The 21,410-nt window shown below is 35.8% G+C and overlaps 1 protein-coding gene across 5 annotated transcripts in view; it reads right to left on the reverse strand.

Moving 5' to 3' along the window:
* The window catches only part of LOC149784456 (pumilio homolog 1-like), a 139,033-nt gene that overhangs the window by 35,172 nt on the left and 82,451 nt on the right, over positions 1-21,410 (reverse strand). For all 5 annotated transcript variants that reach the window (XM_089932534.1, XM_089932532.1, XM_089932533.1 and 2 more), the window contains 4 exons: positions 19,755-19,874; positions 14,762-14,923; positions 3,387-3,542; positions 680-812 (listed from right to left, as the gene is read on the reverse strand). In XM_089932534.1, coding sequence (XP_089788660.1) covers positions 680-812; positions 3,387-3,542; positions 14,762-14,923; positions 19,755-19,874 — 571 coding nt within the window. The remainder of the gene's footprint in view (positions 1-679; positions 813-3,386; positions 3,543-14,761; positions 14,924-19,754; positions 19,875-21,410) is intronic.

Consider the following 21,410-nt stretch of genomic DNA (forward strand, 5'->3'; position numbering starts at 1 on the left):
GTTGATACAACCATCCAATCAAAAGGAATAACAAAAAGATTTTCGATATGGCTGCCATGACATATTTACTGCATGCCAGATTGGCAATATTTTTGCTTTGGACAAACTAAACATAACAAGTTTTTTTATATAGTGAAATCCTAACGTTCATATGACCATTCATTCAGCTAGAACAAGACTTTCAAGTTGGTTGTCAAAGTGGCTTAGGTCAGAATCATTTTCTTTTAGAACCAACAAGATATTATGACAAGAAATTTTGCAAATATGTGCTGATATAACCATCCATTGAGGAGAAGCAGTAATAACAAGATTTTTAAGATGGCCACTACAAGACCAACTAGACCAGGGATGAATGTTTATAAAGTTTCAAGGCAATTCTCCAGGTAGTTTAGGCAGAGTAGCAATAACAAACTTGTGCTAACAGATGGATGTAGGACAGACAATGGACCATCCAAGAGGCTCTTCTGGTTGATGACCAGCAGAGCTAATAAAACTGGACTCCAGCCTAATCCAAGCTGTATGTGGAACCCTGTTGCTCACTGTATTTGTGGAATGATGTATCCCCACCCCTCTGTAAAAGATTAGGACAAACTTAACACTGATGCTGCCACCTTCGGTAAATGAATGCCTTTTTTTCTCATGCTCACACACATGGGCAACAGGATCAATCAGTACTCACCTCCTAGCAGCCATATTCCTACTGGTGAAGAGGGATCCAAATAAGCCTGTGGCTGCAGGTCCCATGGTACCATTACGAAACTTGGCTTCAGCACCAGGGGCAGCACTGTATAAGCGACCACTGTTACCAAGCCCTGGCGGGTAAAAAAATAGGACAAAAAGGATATTTTCCATCTGTACAGTCTTGCACATCAAGGTGACATAAATGTGCATTCAAAATGCAGTTAAATAGATGTCTATACCAGTGAAATCAATCTCAGGTTATTAAGTAAAGAGGTCCTTAGACCCAAACCATAAATTAATCTATTCAAACTATGCAGGGATATCTGTGACAGCCCAGTTGTCAGAATACTCCTTTACCTGGGGGTTCCAATCTTGCTCAGACAGCCAGTAAAAAGTATAAAAAGTTTGTTGTGGTGGTGGGGTTTAACACCATTTTTCAGCACACAATAGGCTATACATGGCGGCCAGTATTAATGGTGGAGGAAGAACCCGGGAAAACCCCAGAAAGAACCACCGACCCACGAGAAGCTACTGGCAAGCTTTCTCACATACCAACATTGGCCGTATCCAAGACTTGAACCCACACAGACAGAGGTGAGACGGCAGCGAGTATAAAAAGTAAATAAGACCAGATTATTAACCCATTGGAGGTATGATCAGAGGTTGTGGCATAGGTAGCCCAGGAGATCCCTGGGCATCAACCCTTTTACATCAGCCACACAAGTGATTCAAGTTCCAGCTACATACACTTTAGTATATACGCCAAGTCTTCTGGGACCAAATCAAGGAGATCAGTGTTCATAATCCGGCAGATTGACTCGTTATCAGGGAGATTAGCTTGATAATCATTTTTGTCATAAATTTAAGTGTGAAAGTGAACACATCAAAATTAAGTAAATAAACTAAAATGAATAGTTACTCACTTTTTTTTTTTTCTTGTATGTTATTATCACTATGCTTCACATATTTAAATTCGTCTATCAAAGCACTGTTTAACTTGCAAAGATTATTTTTCTCCACAGGCGCATTTTCCTTATAATCCATTGTCATATATTTCAACATGGTACCAAAATTATCGTATTTCCAAGAGTTCAAGGTCTATTTTATATTTGTCAGGTTCCCTGCAAACTGCTATACACGACATTGCTTTATACTGAAATAACGAAGTGAAAAGCAACTTGCATATACGTAACATAGCTGCCAACCCCCCGAATACAAAAATACTGACTGTTTGTAACAAAAATACTGATTATCACGAACAAATATTTTGTAAAACTTTTAATGCATATGTAACTATTTACAACATATACAACCAACAGTAAAGTAGGACAGTGCTTTACATAATTATTTGACGTCATGTGTTGCACACCTGTACCTTCTGGACAGGCACCATGTTCCATTCAGGTGCCCACTCAGAAGGTGCATGAGTGCAACACACTCAGACAAAAGCTGTTTATAGAAGCCTTTTCCACATCTTTTTTTCCCCCAATCATTATTGATTTGAATGTACCAACTTTCTTTGATCTCAATTCTGTGTGATTTTCTTACTGAACTGTTTTCATTCTAGCTTCATTTATTGCACAAAAAACACACCTGTATTCAGGTCCAAAATACAGAACAAATATGGAGAGAAAAAAAAAAAAAGGGACATTTGGCAGCTACGTGTACAATAAATGCATCTGCATGTGTCACAAGTCACGATTTGATTGGTTATTAGGTCGATAACTTGATTAATGGATTATGATGACTGTAAACAGTCTACTGAATCTTGTTTTAGATGGCAATACCTATGGTTGGCGTAAGTTGTTCTACCTGGAAATACCTATGGTTGGCAGGCAGACTGGAGATTTCCCGAGTTTTTGTTGGCAAATTGGTAGATCAAAAGACTGGGGTCAAAATCTCAAGGCTATCAGTCATCAGGAGAATTGGCATGTATGCATTAGCTAGTATCTGCATTTTTTCGTGTCAGTTTCATGAATGTGTCTGAGTAACATGGGAAGAGGTAAAAACATAGATACAAAGTTTATTGCTACTAACAGTGTTAGACAGTCTCAATAAAGTTTAATTGGCAAAAGTTTGCAGCCAATTTTCCATGGTTCTTTAACATACTTCACAATGATAATTAAAAACTTTATTTTGATCCAACAGTATGTAAAAAAAAGTTCACAATTTAATAACACTGCAAAAGTGACGACAGCCTTTAGTTTCTAAGGCAGCATATACAGCTTTTTACTTTTAAAACAGAAAATGATAACCTATATGTTTGATGCAAGTCTCTTATTAGTCAAACATTACTGGAAAAATGAAATAATCTGGTACAAAAACGCAAGTATTGGCTACCTCAAGCATACTATATTGGCAGGCAAGACAACTCGTGATGTAGATACAGTCGAACTGCAGTATTAAGCATGAGTTGAAGCAAGTTTCTACAATTAGTTTCAAAACTAAAATTTGGAAAGTAAATTAAAAGTCTTTCCTTTTTAAGCTAGCTATTTTTTTTAAAAAACAGCTCAATGTGTGGTCTCCAGCACACTGATATAAAATGTAGTGCCTTCTCTTACATGAATTTCACGTACACTTATTTTGAGCCCTGACCAATGTACTTTTCCAAATCAATCTGAAACACTTAGTAACATAACGTCAATTCCATAAGGGCATCTTACCCTGCCCAAACTCCCACACTCCTCAAGTGCCAAGATACAGACCTGTTAATGGTGGGGTCATTGACTGTCCGGGTTGAACCAGCCCCATGGGTCCTGCTGGTGATCCCAGACTCCCCAGAGCACTGTAATACTGATTCAGCGAAGACATCTGCCTTTGTTTGAAGTCAAGGGAGTCTCTTCTCTGACCAGTGGTCAGGCCTGAAATGGACAAGTTACATTACAAAATATTACAGACAGAGGCATGTATCTGAAAACCCAATTTGGATTCAATCCCTCCCTCGAACCCACATTAAAAATATAAGCTGTTCTTAAGTACAAAGACGTCCTATCTTTAATTTAATGTTTATTTGATACAGAGTTGTTGTTAAATGGTTTAACGCTGTTTTTCAGCGCAAGACAAGTCTATATATGGTGGCCAGTATAAATGGAGAAGGAAGAACTTGGGAAAATCCTGGAAAGAACCACCGACCTACGAGATGCTACTGGCAAGCTTTCTCACATACCCACATTGGCCAAGCCCAAGACTCGACCCCCACACAGATAGAGGCAAGATGGCAGTGATCCTTGATACAGTGTAATACAGCATACAGAAGGGAAGTAATTCTTACAAGTACTTCTTTTGACTGCATTAATCAGATCTGTGGTCTAGACTTTTAGATGACACTGCCATATAAACTCTAGGTTCACTGCTGGTCATATGGGCTATAAATATTGTAGTGGCTAAAACAGAAGGATGTTTTGTTTCAAAAAAATAAAGTTAAAAAGAGGCACATGTGGGCCTGATACTGCTTACCTGGCCAACATCAAACTTTATACAATGTAGGGAAAGAAAGGTATTTTCAACCTTGTTTTCCACATGTATAGATTAGTAAAGTACAAGTGCACAATCCATTAAAATATTCAAGATGGATGCAGCTCCACTGGCTGAATCTCAAAGGAATTCAAGAAGAGACTATTTCTTCCCTTCACTTCAAAAGTCTTTAAACCATTTTTGATAATCTTCAGAGGTAAAAACATTTTAAAACTGGCTGCTGTTGTGGGCATATTGGATGTCAACTTGGCAAAATTTTCATTTAGGACCAACAAGCCATCGTATGTCTTCTGACTGACATTCCATGTTGATAAGATCTTCATTCTTGGAGGAACAATGATGGCAAGATTTTCAAGATGGATGCCATGGTGGTCAGATTTAAAATCAAACTGGCACCATTTCTATTTAGTACCAACACAAGCATTTTACTGAATGCACATCTATATGACCAGCCATGTCTGAGAAATGGCAAGAGCAATATTTTCCATTTTGCCAGTCATATTAGAGATCATTTTACATCATGACCAACTAGACATCATAAAAAGTCTTTCAGTGAAAGACCCATGCTGGTATGACCCTTCACCTGGAAGAAATAGTGATAACAAAACTTCAAGATATCCACTGAGGCAGTCATCCTGAACATCTGAATCACAACATTAGGGCCAAACTCAATAGCCTATTTTTTTTAGTAAACTATGCTGATATAAACAAATTCAAGAGTAGTAGTGACATTATTTTCAAGATGACCCTTGATCAGCACAATAATGACACCATTTTTATCTTGGATTTCAAACAAGTCCTCTAATGAGAACCCAAGGCAATATTACTTTTCATCCTGGTGGATTAGAAATAACCAGATTCTCAATATGTACACTCTGGAGGTCAAAATGACCATCAGCACAATTTTCATTTAGAACTATGTAGATATCACAAGTCTTCTGGTTAGGACTTAATGTGAACTATCCATTCAGGAGCACTAGCTTTAAGACTTTCAAGCAGGCCATTGTAGCAGCCATCTCGGTCATTAGATCAGCCCAATTTTTTTCATTTAGGACCATACAGACATTACAGATGAAAAGACCATACTGATATGACCATCTTTTCAGAAGTAGCAATTGTAAGCTTTTTAAGGTGGTCTCTGGTAGCCATATTGAATGTCTGACATTTTCTGGGCAATGTAATAAAGTTTAGGAGGAGTAACCATAACAAATGAAGTAATGGACAGAGGGATCATGCACAAGCTCACAAGCTCTTCCTCTTTGACCAGTGTTGCTAGAATGGAAGAATTTTTAAAAACTGGCAAAATTATTCCTGTGAATGGGTGAAAAATACTACAAAGAACTCAAAATAAAGCAAGCCATAATAAAATTTATTTGAAATGCTTATATAAAAACTGAAAGTGGCTCATACAACTTCAAGAATATTCATTGCATTCCAAGAACTCATTTCTGGTACCAGCACGAATTCTAATCATTGCCACTGTTACGTCTATTTAATCTATATTGTGGACATCCAAGACTAATGGAATTCATTCAATCATTCTGTGTATTTAAAACAAAATATATCCTTTTAAATGGACATATAGGATCATTTGCAATTTAATTCATAATATTGTTCTTCCTGAGCTGTCACTTTGTACGAAATGAAATGAACTAGTTGTTGCTTTAACTTTCCTTCCGTCACATATTTTAAGATCTAGAGTCATAACACTAAAGCACTAAATTGAGTGAATTAAACGTTAAAATACGAATCCTTAAAATTGACCCCTGCTCAAGTGGCCAAAAAGAACTTGTAGGAATTCAAGATGAGACCATTTCTTCACTTTTAATTGTCAAGTGTGGAAGCCATCCCCAATATAATTCAGCAATGACAAGATCTTCCAAGTACCTGCAGTCAATGTCAAATTGGCAACATTTTCATTTAGTAAATGACAAGATCTTCCAAGTAACTGCAATGTCAAATTGGCAACATTTTCATTTAGCAATGAGAAGATCTTCCAAGTAACTGCAGTCAATGTCAAATTGGCAACATTTTCATTTAGCAATGACAAGATCTTCCAAGTAACTGTAGTCAATGTCAAATTGGCAACATTTTCATTTAGCAATGACAAGATCTTCCAAGTAACTGCAGTCGATGCCAAATTGGCAACATTTTCATTTAGTAAATGACAAGATCTTCCAATTAACTGCAGTCAATGTCAAATAGGCAACATTTTCATTTAGCAATGACAAGATCTTCCAAGTAAGTGCAATGTCAAATTGGCAACATTTTCATTTAGTAAATGACAAGATCTTCCAAGTAACTGCAGTCAATGTCAAATTGGCAACATTTTGATTTAGTAATTAGAAGATTATATTCAAGACCTACATGGCAGCACAAGAAATCTTCTGGTGGAAACCCAATTCAGATGTAACATTAAAAACAAAAAATTCAAGATGCTACCAATGTGGTCATACTAGATATCAGATTGATAACATTTCCATTTAGGACCAATAAAACACGAGTATGTTGGTGAAAGAAAAATATTTAAATGACCAGCTATCTAGAAGATGCAGCTATATCAAGATTTTAACAATGGCCATTGCGGATCATATGTAAAGTTTCTTCCAAACACTAACTCCTATATAGGGTTACAACTGAGTGTGGAGCATGGAGCTGAAATTATGTAACTATCAGATTATTTGTAGCAACAAAATGTTAGAACTATATATTACCACATATAAGAAAGAGCTGGAAAATAACACAGTTTTAAAGTGATTCTCATGAGAAACTTTTTTAATGCACACCCTTGTCATGTAATGAAACAATTTCCAATTGCTCAACTGTATGCCTTGCGTTGTTCCAAGATACTGTCAGTGCTTGACTGAAAATGGTGTCAAAGGCAAAGAAATTTAGAAAAGATCCAACACAAACAAAATTATCTTTCAGACCGTGTTTACAACTGAACAATGATAACAATGTTATCAAACCAGTGGAGCCAACATCATCCAAGATGAGGTAACAGTTACTCACAAGATAAAACAACATTCTGTGCAGCAATAGTTGAAAACACAGCTGGCTACATGTTAAAAAAGTCGATTCTGTCAAGAACAGGATCTTAACCACTTTAGGAATAGACTTGGGATTGAGAAACAGAGAAATCTAATGCTTATCAAGATTGATGGTGAAAGTAAACTAAGCTTTAAAGAAATGTTAAGAAAACAAAAGAGAAGAATCAATGAACTTAAAACATGAAATGATTTGTTAATTGTGAACAGTTTACAGAGTCCGAATTACATTCAGAAGACTGCCTCACTGAAAACATGGCATGATGTGTGGGAATAGCTCTTCTCTGCTAGTCAGATTAATACATTCTAGTCACTACTACCTAATGTGATGTTTTCTTGTATAAAAATATTTTTAAAAACAACATGCCTAATTGGCCTTAGTTATGCTATATGAGTAATCTTTTTTGGTATATTTAAACAATGCAATATTTTTAAAAACTAGTTAAGACTGATCAATGGCTTGAATAAAAATCGTAGGTTTGTATTTTGACTTGATTTGATTTGATTTCTTTGCCTTGTTGAATAAATCGACTTATATGAAGCCATTTGTAGATAAAACTTCTAAGACCACTTAGCCGCACATTAATAAAAAAAAAAAAAGGAGACCAGTACTATCACCATATCAAGTGTTCAACACCTGGGACATTTCCTGGTGAAAAGTACCAGCTGCAAGACTGGTGATTACACACCTCTACATCTGTTATCTGGGTTAGAAGTTATGTTGTAAAATGATTGTTTTTTTTCTTCAAGGTTTTATTACTTTTCTTTTGGAAAGATTGTCTAGTGTCTGCTAAAATTCAAATGCTGACTGAACCCATAAAGGTTTCACCCCCCCACCCCATTTCCTATTTGTACGTACATTATCAGTAGACCCCCAACCATATGCAAACGTATGCATTTGGGTTATCCCCCTCCTCCCTCCATGCATACGTACTAAATGAATGGCCCCTAACCAAGTGTTGAGAAAAAAAAAAAACTTTTTCGGGCCATTTGCTGGGTGAAATTAAGACCATTTAAGACCCTTTCTGAATCAGAGATGCTACAGGGATGATCCCAGGATTTTACTCTAAAAGAGGGGTGGGGGACCTCCCTATTGTCACAAAAACAAGGGGGGGGGGAGGAGGTCGAGGAGTAGAACAAAACAGCCACAGTTCGATAATTACTCAGCACTTCAATAGCCATCTCTGGTTTCCTGCTCCATTTTAAGACCCTACCGAAATCTAAACCTTATATCTGCCGATTGTTTCTGAGCTTAATCTTTTCCTTATCTGTGCATGAATATTGTTTTGCATATACTTCCAACCTTTCAAAAGCATGTTGCCTTAATCACTATGATCAAACCGTTCTGACTGATGAAGCTGAACCATGCTGGGAATCGCCCATTTTGGTTCTTCTAAACGGCCTGTAATATAAATGTGCATTTGTAAAACCTCTTGATGCAAGGCTGAAACAATGAAAAAAATGTGTTACAGAGTGCCTATCAAATCAAGTTTAACAACCTTTCGTATCAAGCCAAAGAAGCCAGTACTGTAAACAGTTACGAAAAAATACAAGTTGCATCAAGTGCTACATTACTAGTGGACTGACTCACATCACAACAAGCACTTTACGGGTGAATGGCTGAACAAAACTGTATACTGCATAATGTCCATTTTCATATGCACATTTTGAAACTTGAAAAAGTTGTCGCACATCACTGCTTTCCAAGTGCATGAATTCATGTGAATCATGTGCCCTGGGAGCATATCTTATGCTGTCAGGGTTATACCTCACCTTTTGTCAAAAAAATAAGTGGAGAGTAGAAGAAAATGGAAGAGTAAACAGCATACCAGCATACCGTATTTACAGTGGTCCCTCTCTTGAATGCCCCCCCCCTCCCCCGACCAGCGGCCACCCGCTTCTTACGGCCAGAATCCGTTGGCAGCAATGAGTTTGTGTTCAAAAGTACCCCTCACGAAAGGCCACCTGGCTAACGCGACCAGCATATTAGTGCAATAATATATAATTTACCCCTCACAAGCGGCCGCATTTTATTTGAATATGTATCCAGAACCAGTATTGTATTCATAACGTGTATTAGGTAATCCGATTTCTGTTTCCCGATGTCAGGTTTTCGTTACTGAAAGGAAGTGTTGAGTAAAGTACATGTACCACTAAGGTTAACATTATATCATTTACGCCTCACGAGAAGCCAATTTATTCCATAAAAACCGAGAAAGACTCAAATTTTAATCCATACAAACGGGTAAGTACATGTAATCCAATTAGCCTTACTGCTGTGTTATCATAAGATGTCTGGTTTAGTCACTCTGATAATTGTTAAGATTACAATTATTGTCCAGTAGTAACAGCTGAGAAGTGGCAGTATCAATGTACAATACCCAATTCAGCAGGAAAATGGTTTGATAGCCTTTATGGCTTCCCTTAGTAAGATGTTGAGCTTGTTCACTTTGATAATTAGTGGCTATTACTACTGACAATAATTGTCAAAATTACGAATCCTAATGACTGCGAGGTCAAATCTGCATGATGTTAATGGTACATATCAAAGCCATTTTGGCCTCTCTCACGTAGTGTAAAGAAATGTATAAAAACAATAGGGTACCAGACTGCGACTAATGAATCACGTGACAAGATCACTTCCTTTAAAAACACACGGCAATTTGTTTAGATGCATAGAAAATTGTTTTATCAGTATTGTAGTTGGCAACATGAATAACTTACTGCAAAAAGATCAACATGTCGAGGAAAAGAAAATTTCTCAGTTTAGAAGAGAAAGTGAAATTAATTCACCTGACTGAAAAGGCGGGGGGGGGGGGGGGGGGGGGGGGGGGGTTTGGGGTTCAAGGATCCTTGCAGAAAACTGATGTTGGAAAGACTCAGATGAACAATATCGTGAAAGATAATGAAACAATTCTGCAGAAGTGGGAAGGTGAAATGGACGGAGAAAGGAAGATTGTTTGAGCCAGGAAACGTTTGTATCCTGATTTGAATGACAAGAAAAAGCAACAATTTTGTCAGTTGAATTGGGATATGACGACTTTGCCGCAAGTAACGGATGGTTGCACAGATTTCAAGTGCGACACAATATTAAGTGTTCTGTCCTTAGTGGAGAATCAGCTGATGTTAATAATGAAGCTGTTGAAGATTGGAACAAAAGACTAAACGATATATGCAGGGAATATGACAGCAAGGGTATTTTTAATTGTGACGAGACTGGTTTGTGTTTTAGACTGTTACCAACAAAGTGACAGATGATGTGATTATATAATTATAAAGACAGTTTTAAAACTATATCAATGGTTATTCATAGCATTCTTTTGAAAATGATGACAGTTTGTTTTACATTTATTTCACAACATGCATATGACTTTTTAATGAAAATATTAAATGTTTTAGAATTAAATGTATTTGTGACTTTCTTCATATGTATTTACTATTCACATTTGTCATCCCCCTGCCACCCTCATTATAAGTCCACTTCCCTGCTGCAATAGGGGTGGCCTTACAAGAGGGGGACTACTGCACAGCATATGTTGGGACATGATAAAATAATGTTTTTTTCCCCGTCCCAGAACTTATGGTGAAACATTTTTTCACTTGGTGATATGTCCCAAGACTTAAGAAACTAACTAAATTTGTACTGCATTTGTGCTTGCCCCCCACCCCCACTGCATGTTGCAATAAAATAGATTAAAAAAATGCTTAGTTGACAATAAAAAGAAAGAAACTAACCTTGTGTTATCATTTAATCCTTTTTTTAACATAAGCATTAAAGAATAAAATATTTCCACGAAATCCGTGTAAGTGGCATTAGCTTCCATACTGTAGTGTGTATTATGTCCGATACCACACACCACATTGTTCACTGACATGAACACTGAGAAACAACTGTGTGTGGTTGTGCTCAAAGGTTTGAAAACTGGAGCCAACAAAATTGCAAACAAGAGGGAAATAGTCCACTGATATCTTGAAGACGCTATAAAGGCATGACACAGTGTTGGGTGGAAAATAATCAAGATTGAATTATATCCAGGTCAAATGTATGACATTATCTTGCAAATAAAAATCATTATTTAAAAACACATTCACTTGAGTGCAAGTGACAATCTTTTCGCCAGCGCGGGTTACAAAACTATCATTACTATTTACCCGCAGACATCAGTGCACCTTTTGTATTAATTATTACTACAGATGCCAAGCACATAGAAGCCCTGGTGGTAAATAAACACAAATGGCAGCCAGCAGTAAACTTCTTCTCTGAACTTACTGACATGACATCAAAGACAATGGCTATTTTTATGACGAAGTAAACAGACGTCGGAAGCCAACTTTGGACTCAGAAAGGATATCAATACAAAGGTTATTTTAGCTGAGTTCAGAAGCCGACTATGGATTCTTTTAGGTGTGCCGATTTTATTTTTTTTAGCTTTGAATATACAAAGACAGCCAAGATATGGAAGCTAACTTTGGTTCCTTTTCACCCTTATTCACGAAAATTTTGAAAATAAAGCGAAACAATGGAACAGTTTTTAAAGTTGCACAATATAGTGCTTAGTGCGTGAACATCGATGACCCAGCATCATCCAGAAGATTTGAAGAAAATAAAATCACATGATGAATTCGTGAAGGTCAGAAGAGAAACAGATCATTTCACTGACAATATGATCATTAACATGGATGAAACTCTAGCGTACTTTGATCACATTCCTGGATGGACTGACAATAAGATGGACGTCAAAAGTGTGAGAATTATCAAGACTAGTGCAGATTTGATCAAATCTGACTTTCGTCCTTGCAGTTTCTGCTTCAGGTGGTGTGTTGCCTCTATTTTTCACGGTATGAGAAAGCTAAAACAAAAATATTCATGTGCCAAAAGAATAGATCGTATGTGTGCAGAAGGGTTGTGTTGATGAGATGCTGCTGCAGTGGATTAAAGAGTACACAGTTTTATATTTTTTTAAATAAAATTTCAGCTGGAGTGCAATTTCAGACATAATTTTCAAATGATTTAAAAGATGTCCCACAACTTACGATTCGAAAAAAAACGATGTGTCCCAGAACATACAGTGCACAAAAAAATTACTTTTAAAATTAATTTATGTTGTCCCAACATATACAGTAAATACGGTACCTGCAACACCCCCCCTACCCCAACTTATAAGCGTAATAATGCTGTTAGATGTGGCAAAAAAGCATAATCTGGGTGTAAAAAGTGTAATCTATAAATTAATGCCATAATTACTGCACATATGAAAAAGATAAAAAATTTACAATTAAAGCTGTCAAAATTATTGTCACAAGAGGCACACTCCATATGGATTAGAACCAGAATCCAAACACAAAACACTGGAAAATTAGTTATATTCAAAACTCACTTCAAATAAACTACACATGCAACTTTTGCTGAATGATCACAAACTGGAATTTTGCAATGATCCTGGTCAGGTGCTCAGTGTGTTGTATTACACGAGTCTCATATTATTCTTTTCAAGTCTGTAAAGCGGTGTTGATTTGTCCCTTTTTCTGATTTGACATGTTTTGAAGTTTGAAAAAGATCCATTTGCTGCAACATTTTCCATCTGATGCCATTTTCTTTAAAAATTTGTGCCTTTCCTGGGTGTGAATATTGTTCTGTGCCGAGATCCCCCCTCCCAGCTAGCTTAGTCAGGTTGACCAAGTTGGGAAACTGTTCTTTATGGTGGTTATGTACAATTTTACACAGTTCATGGGTATTGTTTTGTACATTTCTGCTCCAAAATACGAATTTTCACTTTTAAAAAAAGCTGTAAAAGTTGAACTTTTTGAAATCACTGCTTTGCTGACTATAATGCCAGACTTTTTAATCTCTTTTATAATGCTATTTTAGGATTTCAAGTCCATCAATTTCAAAGTAGCCTTCTAAAAAACATTTTTGATCAAATAAATATCTTCCCTTTTTATTTTCATTATAGGTTTCTATTTATTGAATTTATTTTGAACTTTTGTAGGGCTATGGTTGTGGATCACATGATCATAATGTTTCAGAAAGTAAACTAAAATTGCACTCTACTTTTAAATTGCATTTAGTAAGGCTTGGTATATTTAAATGCAACAGAGTGGTTGACCTACATGTTATTGGTTTTGGTCCATTCAGAATGTACAATGACTCTTGTTTAGCATCAATTTTGGGTTCAAAATCACTCAATGGTACTTTTGTTAACACTTTTCCAGGTCCAAAAATCTGACATATAGTTCATAACTTTAAAAACCACTGTCACAATCATCAGCCATCATTTGCAGAACAAATCAGTATCTAAAGGTGAACCCTGCTGGGACTTTGCCATTTTGGTGTTCTAAGTGGCCCACATTTTTAACACAAAGTTGTACAACTTCCTTGATGCATAGTTAAAACAATGACAAAATGTTTGTTTTAGGGCCCAATGTGTCAATCAAATTTAGTTCAAAAACCACTGATGTTAAGTCTAAAAACCCAGGTGTGTAAACAGTTGCCTACCTGAAAAAAGACTGATGTCAAGACAGGCATTATGATGCCTCTACCGGCAGTGTGGCTTGAGACAAGTGACTCAAGGGTGAACGGTTAATTAAACTTTGTATACTGTCCAGAGTACATTTTAAAGGTGCAGCTTTAAATCAATTTACATGAGTTCTTTGCTCTCACAAACTTTACAGAATCTAATATGAAACCATGATCTGAAACAAACTCGTTTCCTGGTTCTATCGCAACAGTAATATTTCTGCAAATTTTGGTTTTTATTCCAAGTCCTATTTTAAAGATCATTTTCATAAAACTTGCACTCAAATCATAAGAGTTGGTAGGTCAAATATCGAGGTAATTTGTTTGCCCCATTTCTAAAATTTCATTAAACAATAAGAAAGACCAAATCATATGGGTTATGTGTTTAATTCATAGTGGTCACTGACATTATCAGAGTGTAACCTCAACTTTACAACTGTTGTGTCTAACTTGTCAATACAAAACTGAAATGTGAATGTTTTGAACTTGGTCAATGTTTTATGAAGTTCTAAAAAGTAAACAATAACCTTAGTTCTAATGGCAGTTGATTAATATTTTTACTTATTTGTAATTACAATAAAGCAATCCAGGTCAATTATAAGCAGCGGAATTAATTGCATTGTATCTACTCTTCTTATCTGTAGTCATGTGGTCAAACTATACTGTACAAGGACCAAAGTGGGAACATGATCCTTAATTTTCACTTTTTTAACATTGTTTTGTGTCATTTTTTTCTAAACTCTACAACACTGTAATGGAAACTTGAAAAAGGGAAACAACTATTATTCTTTTTTTGGTTTCTTGAATGCACGGAAAAGATCCATAATCTGGAATCTATGCTCCTTTCCTAGTTTCCTTCTCAAAGTTGCACATCAAGACAGGACGAGTGGAAATGAGGAGCAGCCAGCATCAAGGTTTGGACCCAAGACTTCTGAGCACACTGCTTTGGGGCCTGCTCTATTGGTGCAATCCAAGGTTGATGCAGGCTGTAATCCTTACTCTTGCACACACAAGCTTAGACATACCTTTACATTCAACTTACCAAAATGTTCCCCAGATCCAAATGTGCCAGCAGAGGATCCCAAACTTCCAAGATTGCTGTTATTGTAGCCACTCTGCTGATTGAGTCCAAGGCTAGTGCTGATGGGTGTGAAAAGACTGGGAGTAACCTGGGTGTAGCCCATGGAGCTAGTTGGAGTGTAGCCTGAAATTGAAGTTGTCAACCCATATAAACCATCACTTACTAATTACTAAGAAAAACACTGGAACTGGGATGCTTGTTATAGAATTAACAACACTCTAGTGTTAAGTTTACAATTTTAAAACTAGCACTTCACTTCTCCCACTTCTACTAAACTGAGTATCTCTAGCCCTTGTCTATACAGGGATGCTTACAGGATTTTATCATAGAGGAAGATTTACATCCTCATCACAAACATGGGGGGGGGAGTAAAGCAAAATGAAAGGACGGTACAGCCATAGTTCAATATTTACCCAACACTTCTGTATCCATCTCTCTTTTCCTGATCCACTTTGAAAGTTCCCTATTGAAATCAGAATCTTTAAAAGAGTTGTATCTCTAGTTGTAAGCATTAAGCTGTACCCGCTTTCACAGGTCAAAGTTAATGTCTTTGTTTAATTCTGCTCCAAAATGAGATTTTTCACTAACATAAGCTCTTCCAAAGCCCAATTTTCTTGAATTGGCACTCTAATGATTAGAATTACATTACCATAATGCTGTATTAGGATTTCATTAATGCCATAGTATACTTGTTCAAACTGTATTTTGATCAAATAAATATCTTTACTTCTTAATTTCATTCCTAGATTCTTATTTATTAGATTTATTGTAACCTTTATGCTAGGCCATAAAGTTTTGACACACATGATCCCACAGGGCTAATTGTGAAGAAGCGTTTTCTACTTTTTAATATCTATTTTAACTTGGCTTATTTTTCTGCCTTTTCTATATTAAATTTTGAAATACCGCTGAAATGAGGGGTTAACCAGCATGACATCTGTTTTTGTCCAGCCATTATATACAATGGATTATATTTATGCCATTTTCTGGTTCAAAATCACTCACTGGCAACACTATTAACTTTCCCCAGCTCCTATAATCTGATGCACTTCCTAAATTTAAAAATATATTGCCTTCATTACTGTGATCAGCCAGCATTTGTCAAACTAAATCATCATATAAAGATGATCCACGCTGGGAATTTGCTATTTTGGGTCTTCTAGATAGCCCATATTATAAACAAGCATGTGTAAAACTTCCTTGATGCAAGGTTCAAACTTCCACACAATGCCTGTTGGGGTCCAATGTGCCATTCAAATTTATGACAAGCTAAAGAAACCCGATCTGTAAACAATTGCAATAAAAATACACTGCAGCAAGCACTATAATATTTCTACCTTTTCCCCCAAGAATTTTAAGGGTGAATGGCTAATTAGAACTTGTATACTGCACCGAGTACACTTTCATATGCATGACTTCAAATTAATTTGTGGGACTTCTTATGCATCAGGACTTTCCTAGTGCGCTTGTACCAATTTTATGCCCCTGGGAGCATCTCTGCTATACTGGGGCTACCAGTTCAACAGGGTGACCAAAAACTTTTTTAAAAAAAATATATTTTTAAAGAACTTGATGGAAAGTCAATAAAGGTTTGCAATATATAATATTTTGGAATTTGATGAAAGTTCCATTTATCTAGGTTTAAATTTTTGGGGGAAACTAGATTGTTAATGTTAATATAAAATTAAGTTAAACATTAAACTTAAGAGTGTTCATTGGAACTAATACAAAGTCAGATGAAAATTAACTTGCATATTTATATGCCACAGTGTACATAAGCTCAAAGAAAGAAAATGGAAGCAAAGACTTGGGACTTGACCCAAAAACAAACTCCTTCACAACAGTAAAGTGTTACTGGCAGTCAGATATGCACACTTTTCATTCTGAAGCAATTAAATATGGTAAAATCTTCAATTAAAACCACACGTCAAAGTCACAATTCATGTGAAGTAATCACAGCATGATTTTTGTAATGGTAACCATGGGTGCAAAAACACTAACATGTGAAGCAGTCCAATGGGCAAGCAAAAGGGAAACTATGGTAGCCCATATTTGTTTAAATGGATAAATATTTTCCAGTAACATGCCAATAAAAACTAGTTCATGTAATTGTTGTTTTTTTTTAAAGATTTCTTACAATCAACACTCAATATCTGCAATATAAACTTTGTCAAGTGACACATTTCTGCCAATGGCTAAAAGAAACTACACATACTAGAAACAGAAATCTGATTTTTAGTTTTTACAAAATAATGAAAGAAATAAAGAATAAATTACGTATCAAATCAAAGTATGTTAAACCTGGATAAAAAAGGCATGTTATGAGAGTACATCTTGTTCCTTTTCACATCTATCATAATTATGAAGTTTCCTTTTTCAAAAATAAAGCTTAAACTTTCAAGAAAAATCTAAAGAATGGTAAGAGCATTGCTTGCTGATTTTTAATGAAATACAAAATCAAATCCAAGAACATCAGGTCAAATGTTATTAGCCATATTCATTTTATTTAAAAGGCAAAGTAACTGCATGTTAACTGACTTTGGCATTCTTTGGATACCATCATTTTTTAAACCAAAAGAAATGACACACATTGGAGTTTGAAAAACTCTAGAACCTTATTGTTGTTGGATATACTTCATAAGAATAATGGCATTACAATAAGTATAGTATGACTGCTGCAATTTGACTTGATTCTGTGCAAAAGTGTCACTATGGGCTGCCAAATGTGGGACATTTTTTAAATTTTGGCCTCTTGACATGTTCAGCACTGCATATTCAATCAGCAAAACTTCGACCTGTTCCTGTCATGAATATTAGGGTTGATGTTTTTCACTGCAGGACTACAATGTATACTTGCAGCTATTAATTTTTTTATTAAAAAAAAAAGAAAACTAATGTGTGCGATAGTCTTGTAGGTTTAAGAACCTCGTAGTTAAGTACCCTGAAAACAAAACTTGGTGGTCCCCTGGGCAACTATGCTGCCTGCTGTAGGTCAGATAATAAGTTTCAATCAGGATCAGCAACATATTGCTACAGTGTTTTAGTGAACCTACGTCAATGTGTTCAGGTGATGTAGTCTTATAATGAATCTTCAGGATGGCTGTCAAGGCGGCCATTTTGGAGTTTAGATCAGCATCATTATAATACATGAACAATAATATCCTGTCAGAATGTTTTTGTTTTGCTTGTTTGTTACCGTTTTAAATGTTAAGACCATCCATTCATGAGAATTCAGTTACAAGGTTTTCAACTTTGCTAGGTTACATTAACATTATATTCCTTTACGGCCAGCTACATATAGTGAGAAGTGTTCATGAAAATCCATGCTGGATTCAACAAACCTTTCATGAGTATTGACGATAGGATTTTCAAAGATGGCGTATATTAATCAGCAAAATTTGTATTTAGGACCAAAAAGAAGTCTTTAAATGATAACCCAACGTCTATGTAACCTTCTGTTCAGAAGATTAGCTGTAACAAGATGTTCAAGATGGCTATATTCAAATCTATTAAAACCCGTTTCATTTAGGATCAGTTAGCCCAAGAAGTCCTCCAACTCGTGAAAAGATATGAACATACATCCACAAGTAGCAATAACAAGATTCATTGAGGAACAACCACACCATTTGTAGCCTTTACACGAAAACCACATTTTCCTACAATTATCAATTCAGGTAAAGTAGCTAGCCATGAAACTGGAGGTCTGATTAGCACTATTTGCACTTAGGACCAAATATGCATCAGATCTTTCAGTGAAACTGGAGGTCTGATTAGTGCTATTTGGACTTAGGACCAAATATGCATCACATCTTTCAGAGAAACTGGAGGTCTGATTAGCACTATTTTCACTCAGGACCAAATATACATCAGATCTTTCAGTGAAACTGGAGGTCTGATTAGCACTATTTGCACTTAGGACCAAATATGCATCACATCTTTCAGTGAAAATGTTTTTTTTGATACAACCAACCAGGCGAAATAGCAGTAACAAAATATTCAAGATGGCCACCTGGAAAGTCTTACAAGTACCATTTTCATTAGGAATTTTTAAACGAAACTAAACAAAATAGTACATCTGAAACAAAACCCATGTCAACATTACCATCTGTTTGAGATGAATAGTGATAATTTCATGATTGCCAAGAAAGAGACCATGGTAGATCTTAGATTGGCACCATTTTCATTCAGAACAAACTAAACATCGTACAAAGTCATTTAGCCCTCTATCACAAGAAAATGTATCAGTTGTGTTTTTATTTAGGACCAACTAAACATCACAATGAGTCATTCAGTGAAAACCTCATATGAACATGACAATCAATTTCTAGCAGAGCAATGACTAGATTTATAAGACGGCCAATGTGGCATCATTATTGGATGTCAGCTAGGTACTATTTTTATTTCTGACCAGTTAGATACTCAGAACAGTAACAATGTTTTTAGAATTTCAAGATAGCAGCCATAGTGGCCATATAACATGCTAAAGGGCCATTATTTTACTGCAGGATCATCAGACATCAAATAAAATGTCTTTTAGTTAATTACAAGATGTTGATAAATCCATCCATCAAGGAGCAGTGACAAGATTTTCAAGGTAATCAACATCATGGCCATATTGTATTCCTTATCAGGATCATTTTAATAACAGATCAATTAAAACCATGTGTTCATCAGAAGTGGGGATAAAAAGCTTCAAGATGGTCTCCACTGACCATACTGGATGTTTATGGGGCACCAATTACATTAGATTAGGACTAACTACAACTTCACATGAAAAGTGTATAGAGTCTCATGGTAATGCCCCAGCAGTATAGGAAGATTAGGAAAAACAATCAAAAGATACATTTAACAACACAGAAATTCGTATATCGCTATTAATTTCTGATACTGTCTTTGATTTAGAAAAAAGCCCCCAAAAAACAAGACCTCCTACATGACCTGTGGATCACCTTACCAAGTGAGTTTTGCGGGGTGGAAGAGCTGCTACTGGAGTAACCAATAGGGGGCGTTGTAGGCATCTGTTGTGGCTGTGTCGTCAAAAGTCTCAGGGGATTGCTGCCAAGACTGGTGCCACCTGTAGGGTGATCAGTAAATCCAGTGTTAGTGTGTTAATTTCAACCCAAGTGGCATGGCATGTTTCATATGAACACAGAATCAGATTGTCTTATAAATTAAAATTTAGATATATATATATGAATAAAATAAACAATGTATATCAATACTTCAGCTTTATTTCATTTATCACTTTTCTAAGCTCAATGCAACCACATTACAAGTGAACCAACAGTAACTTTTTAGACATAAAATATACTGCTTCCTTGTACCATGCAATGTATGCATGCGCACGTCTGTGTGTGTGTATATATATTATATATGTATATACACATACACACACACACACACACACAACACTGCCCCAATTTTTTTTCCCCTGTAAAGCTGTGTGAAAAGAACAAATGCTGAATCTTACCACAAAGGTATGTACAGAACAAACAATTTTGAATTGATGCTTTGACAAAATTAAGTTGATGGTATATGACCTTATTATATGCATTTCCATGTTGCATCATATTAAGCCACATTTTCAAAATGGGACAGAGGTTCATTATTAATGAGACAGGCCATGCCTGTTTAGTATAGAATGCACTGCATGCTCTGTTAGTTAAAGCAGAGAAAATATGGAAATTTGCACCTACATTTAAAGAAGGAACATGTTTTACAATTTACAAACTATAAAGTAACAACATAATCAACTCCAAGAACTCTTCCACACTTTCAGTAAAATGAAGTATTGCAGCAGAATTATGGTTCCAAAGAACATTATATCATCTTTTTGCCTACTGCCTTTCTGGGTTAGTTCAAAGTAAATCCTTATTGTCATGCTAGTTAAGTGCATAAATACTGTTAAGGTGCAGTTATGAATAGTTTCAAAGCATGACACTTAAAAATTGAGCAAGACCCTATGACTTCATTAATATACGAAAAGCCAATGTTAACACTGCAGGACCTTTTCATGAGAAGAAATTGTATACATATAATCTATTGGTATCTTGTTTGTTTCCAAGTTATGACTCATAAACTACACGCATTCACAACCACATAGAGCCATTTCAACAAAACATAATGGCCTCAAAATTAACTCCTTTTTTCTCACTACTGGCAAATTGTAATGTTTGCAATATTCTTTCCTAAAAACATCCTGCAATTCAGTAGTACTGCAACAAATAAAATGCTAGTTGTTAGTGTCAATTTCAAGCCCTGTAAAAAAAAGCACTATTTGAAAAAGTTTACGAGGGGTCCATTTTATGAATTCTATGATATTAAAGAAATAATCCATCATACAGATTCATCAGAATAATGACAATAAACCATTCCAACACATTCATATTAGCTTGAATGAAACAAACATTCTGTAATTCATGTGATTTTTTTTTTACATACATCTGTATAAAATAATTAAAATGCTGGTGGAGATCTGAATACTGTGCTCAAGGGATCCTGTTTTACACGAGATGATCCCTCCTCAGCTGTTATATCTTGGGATCATTACATGAAACTGCATATCCAGTTTTACACGAGATGATCCCTCCTCATCTGTTATACCTTTGGA

This window comes from Sinohyriopsis cumingii, chromosome 14 (genome assembly GCF_028554795.1).
Source record: "Sinohyriopsis cumingii isolate HCF-2022 chromosome 14, ASM2855479v2, whole genome shotgun sequence".
In the NCBI taxonomy this organism is placed as follows: domain Eukaryota; kingdom Metazoa; phylum Mollusca; class Bivalvia; order Unionida; family Unionidae; genus Sinohyriopsis; species Sinohyriopsis cumingii.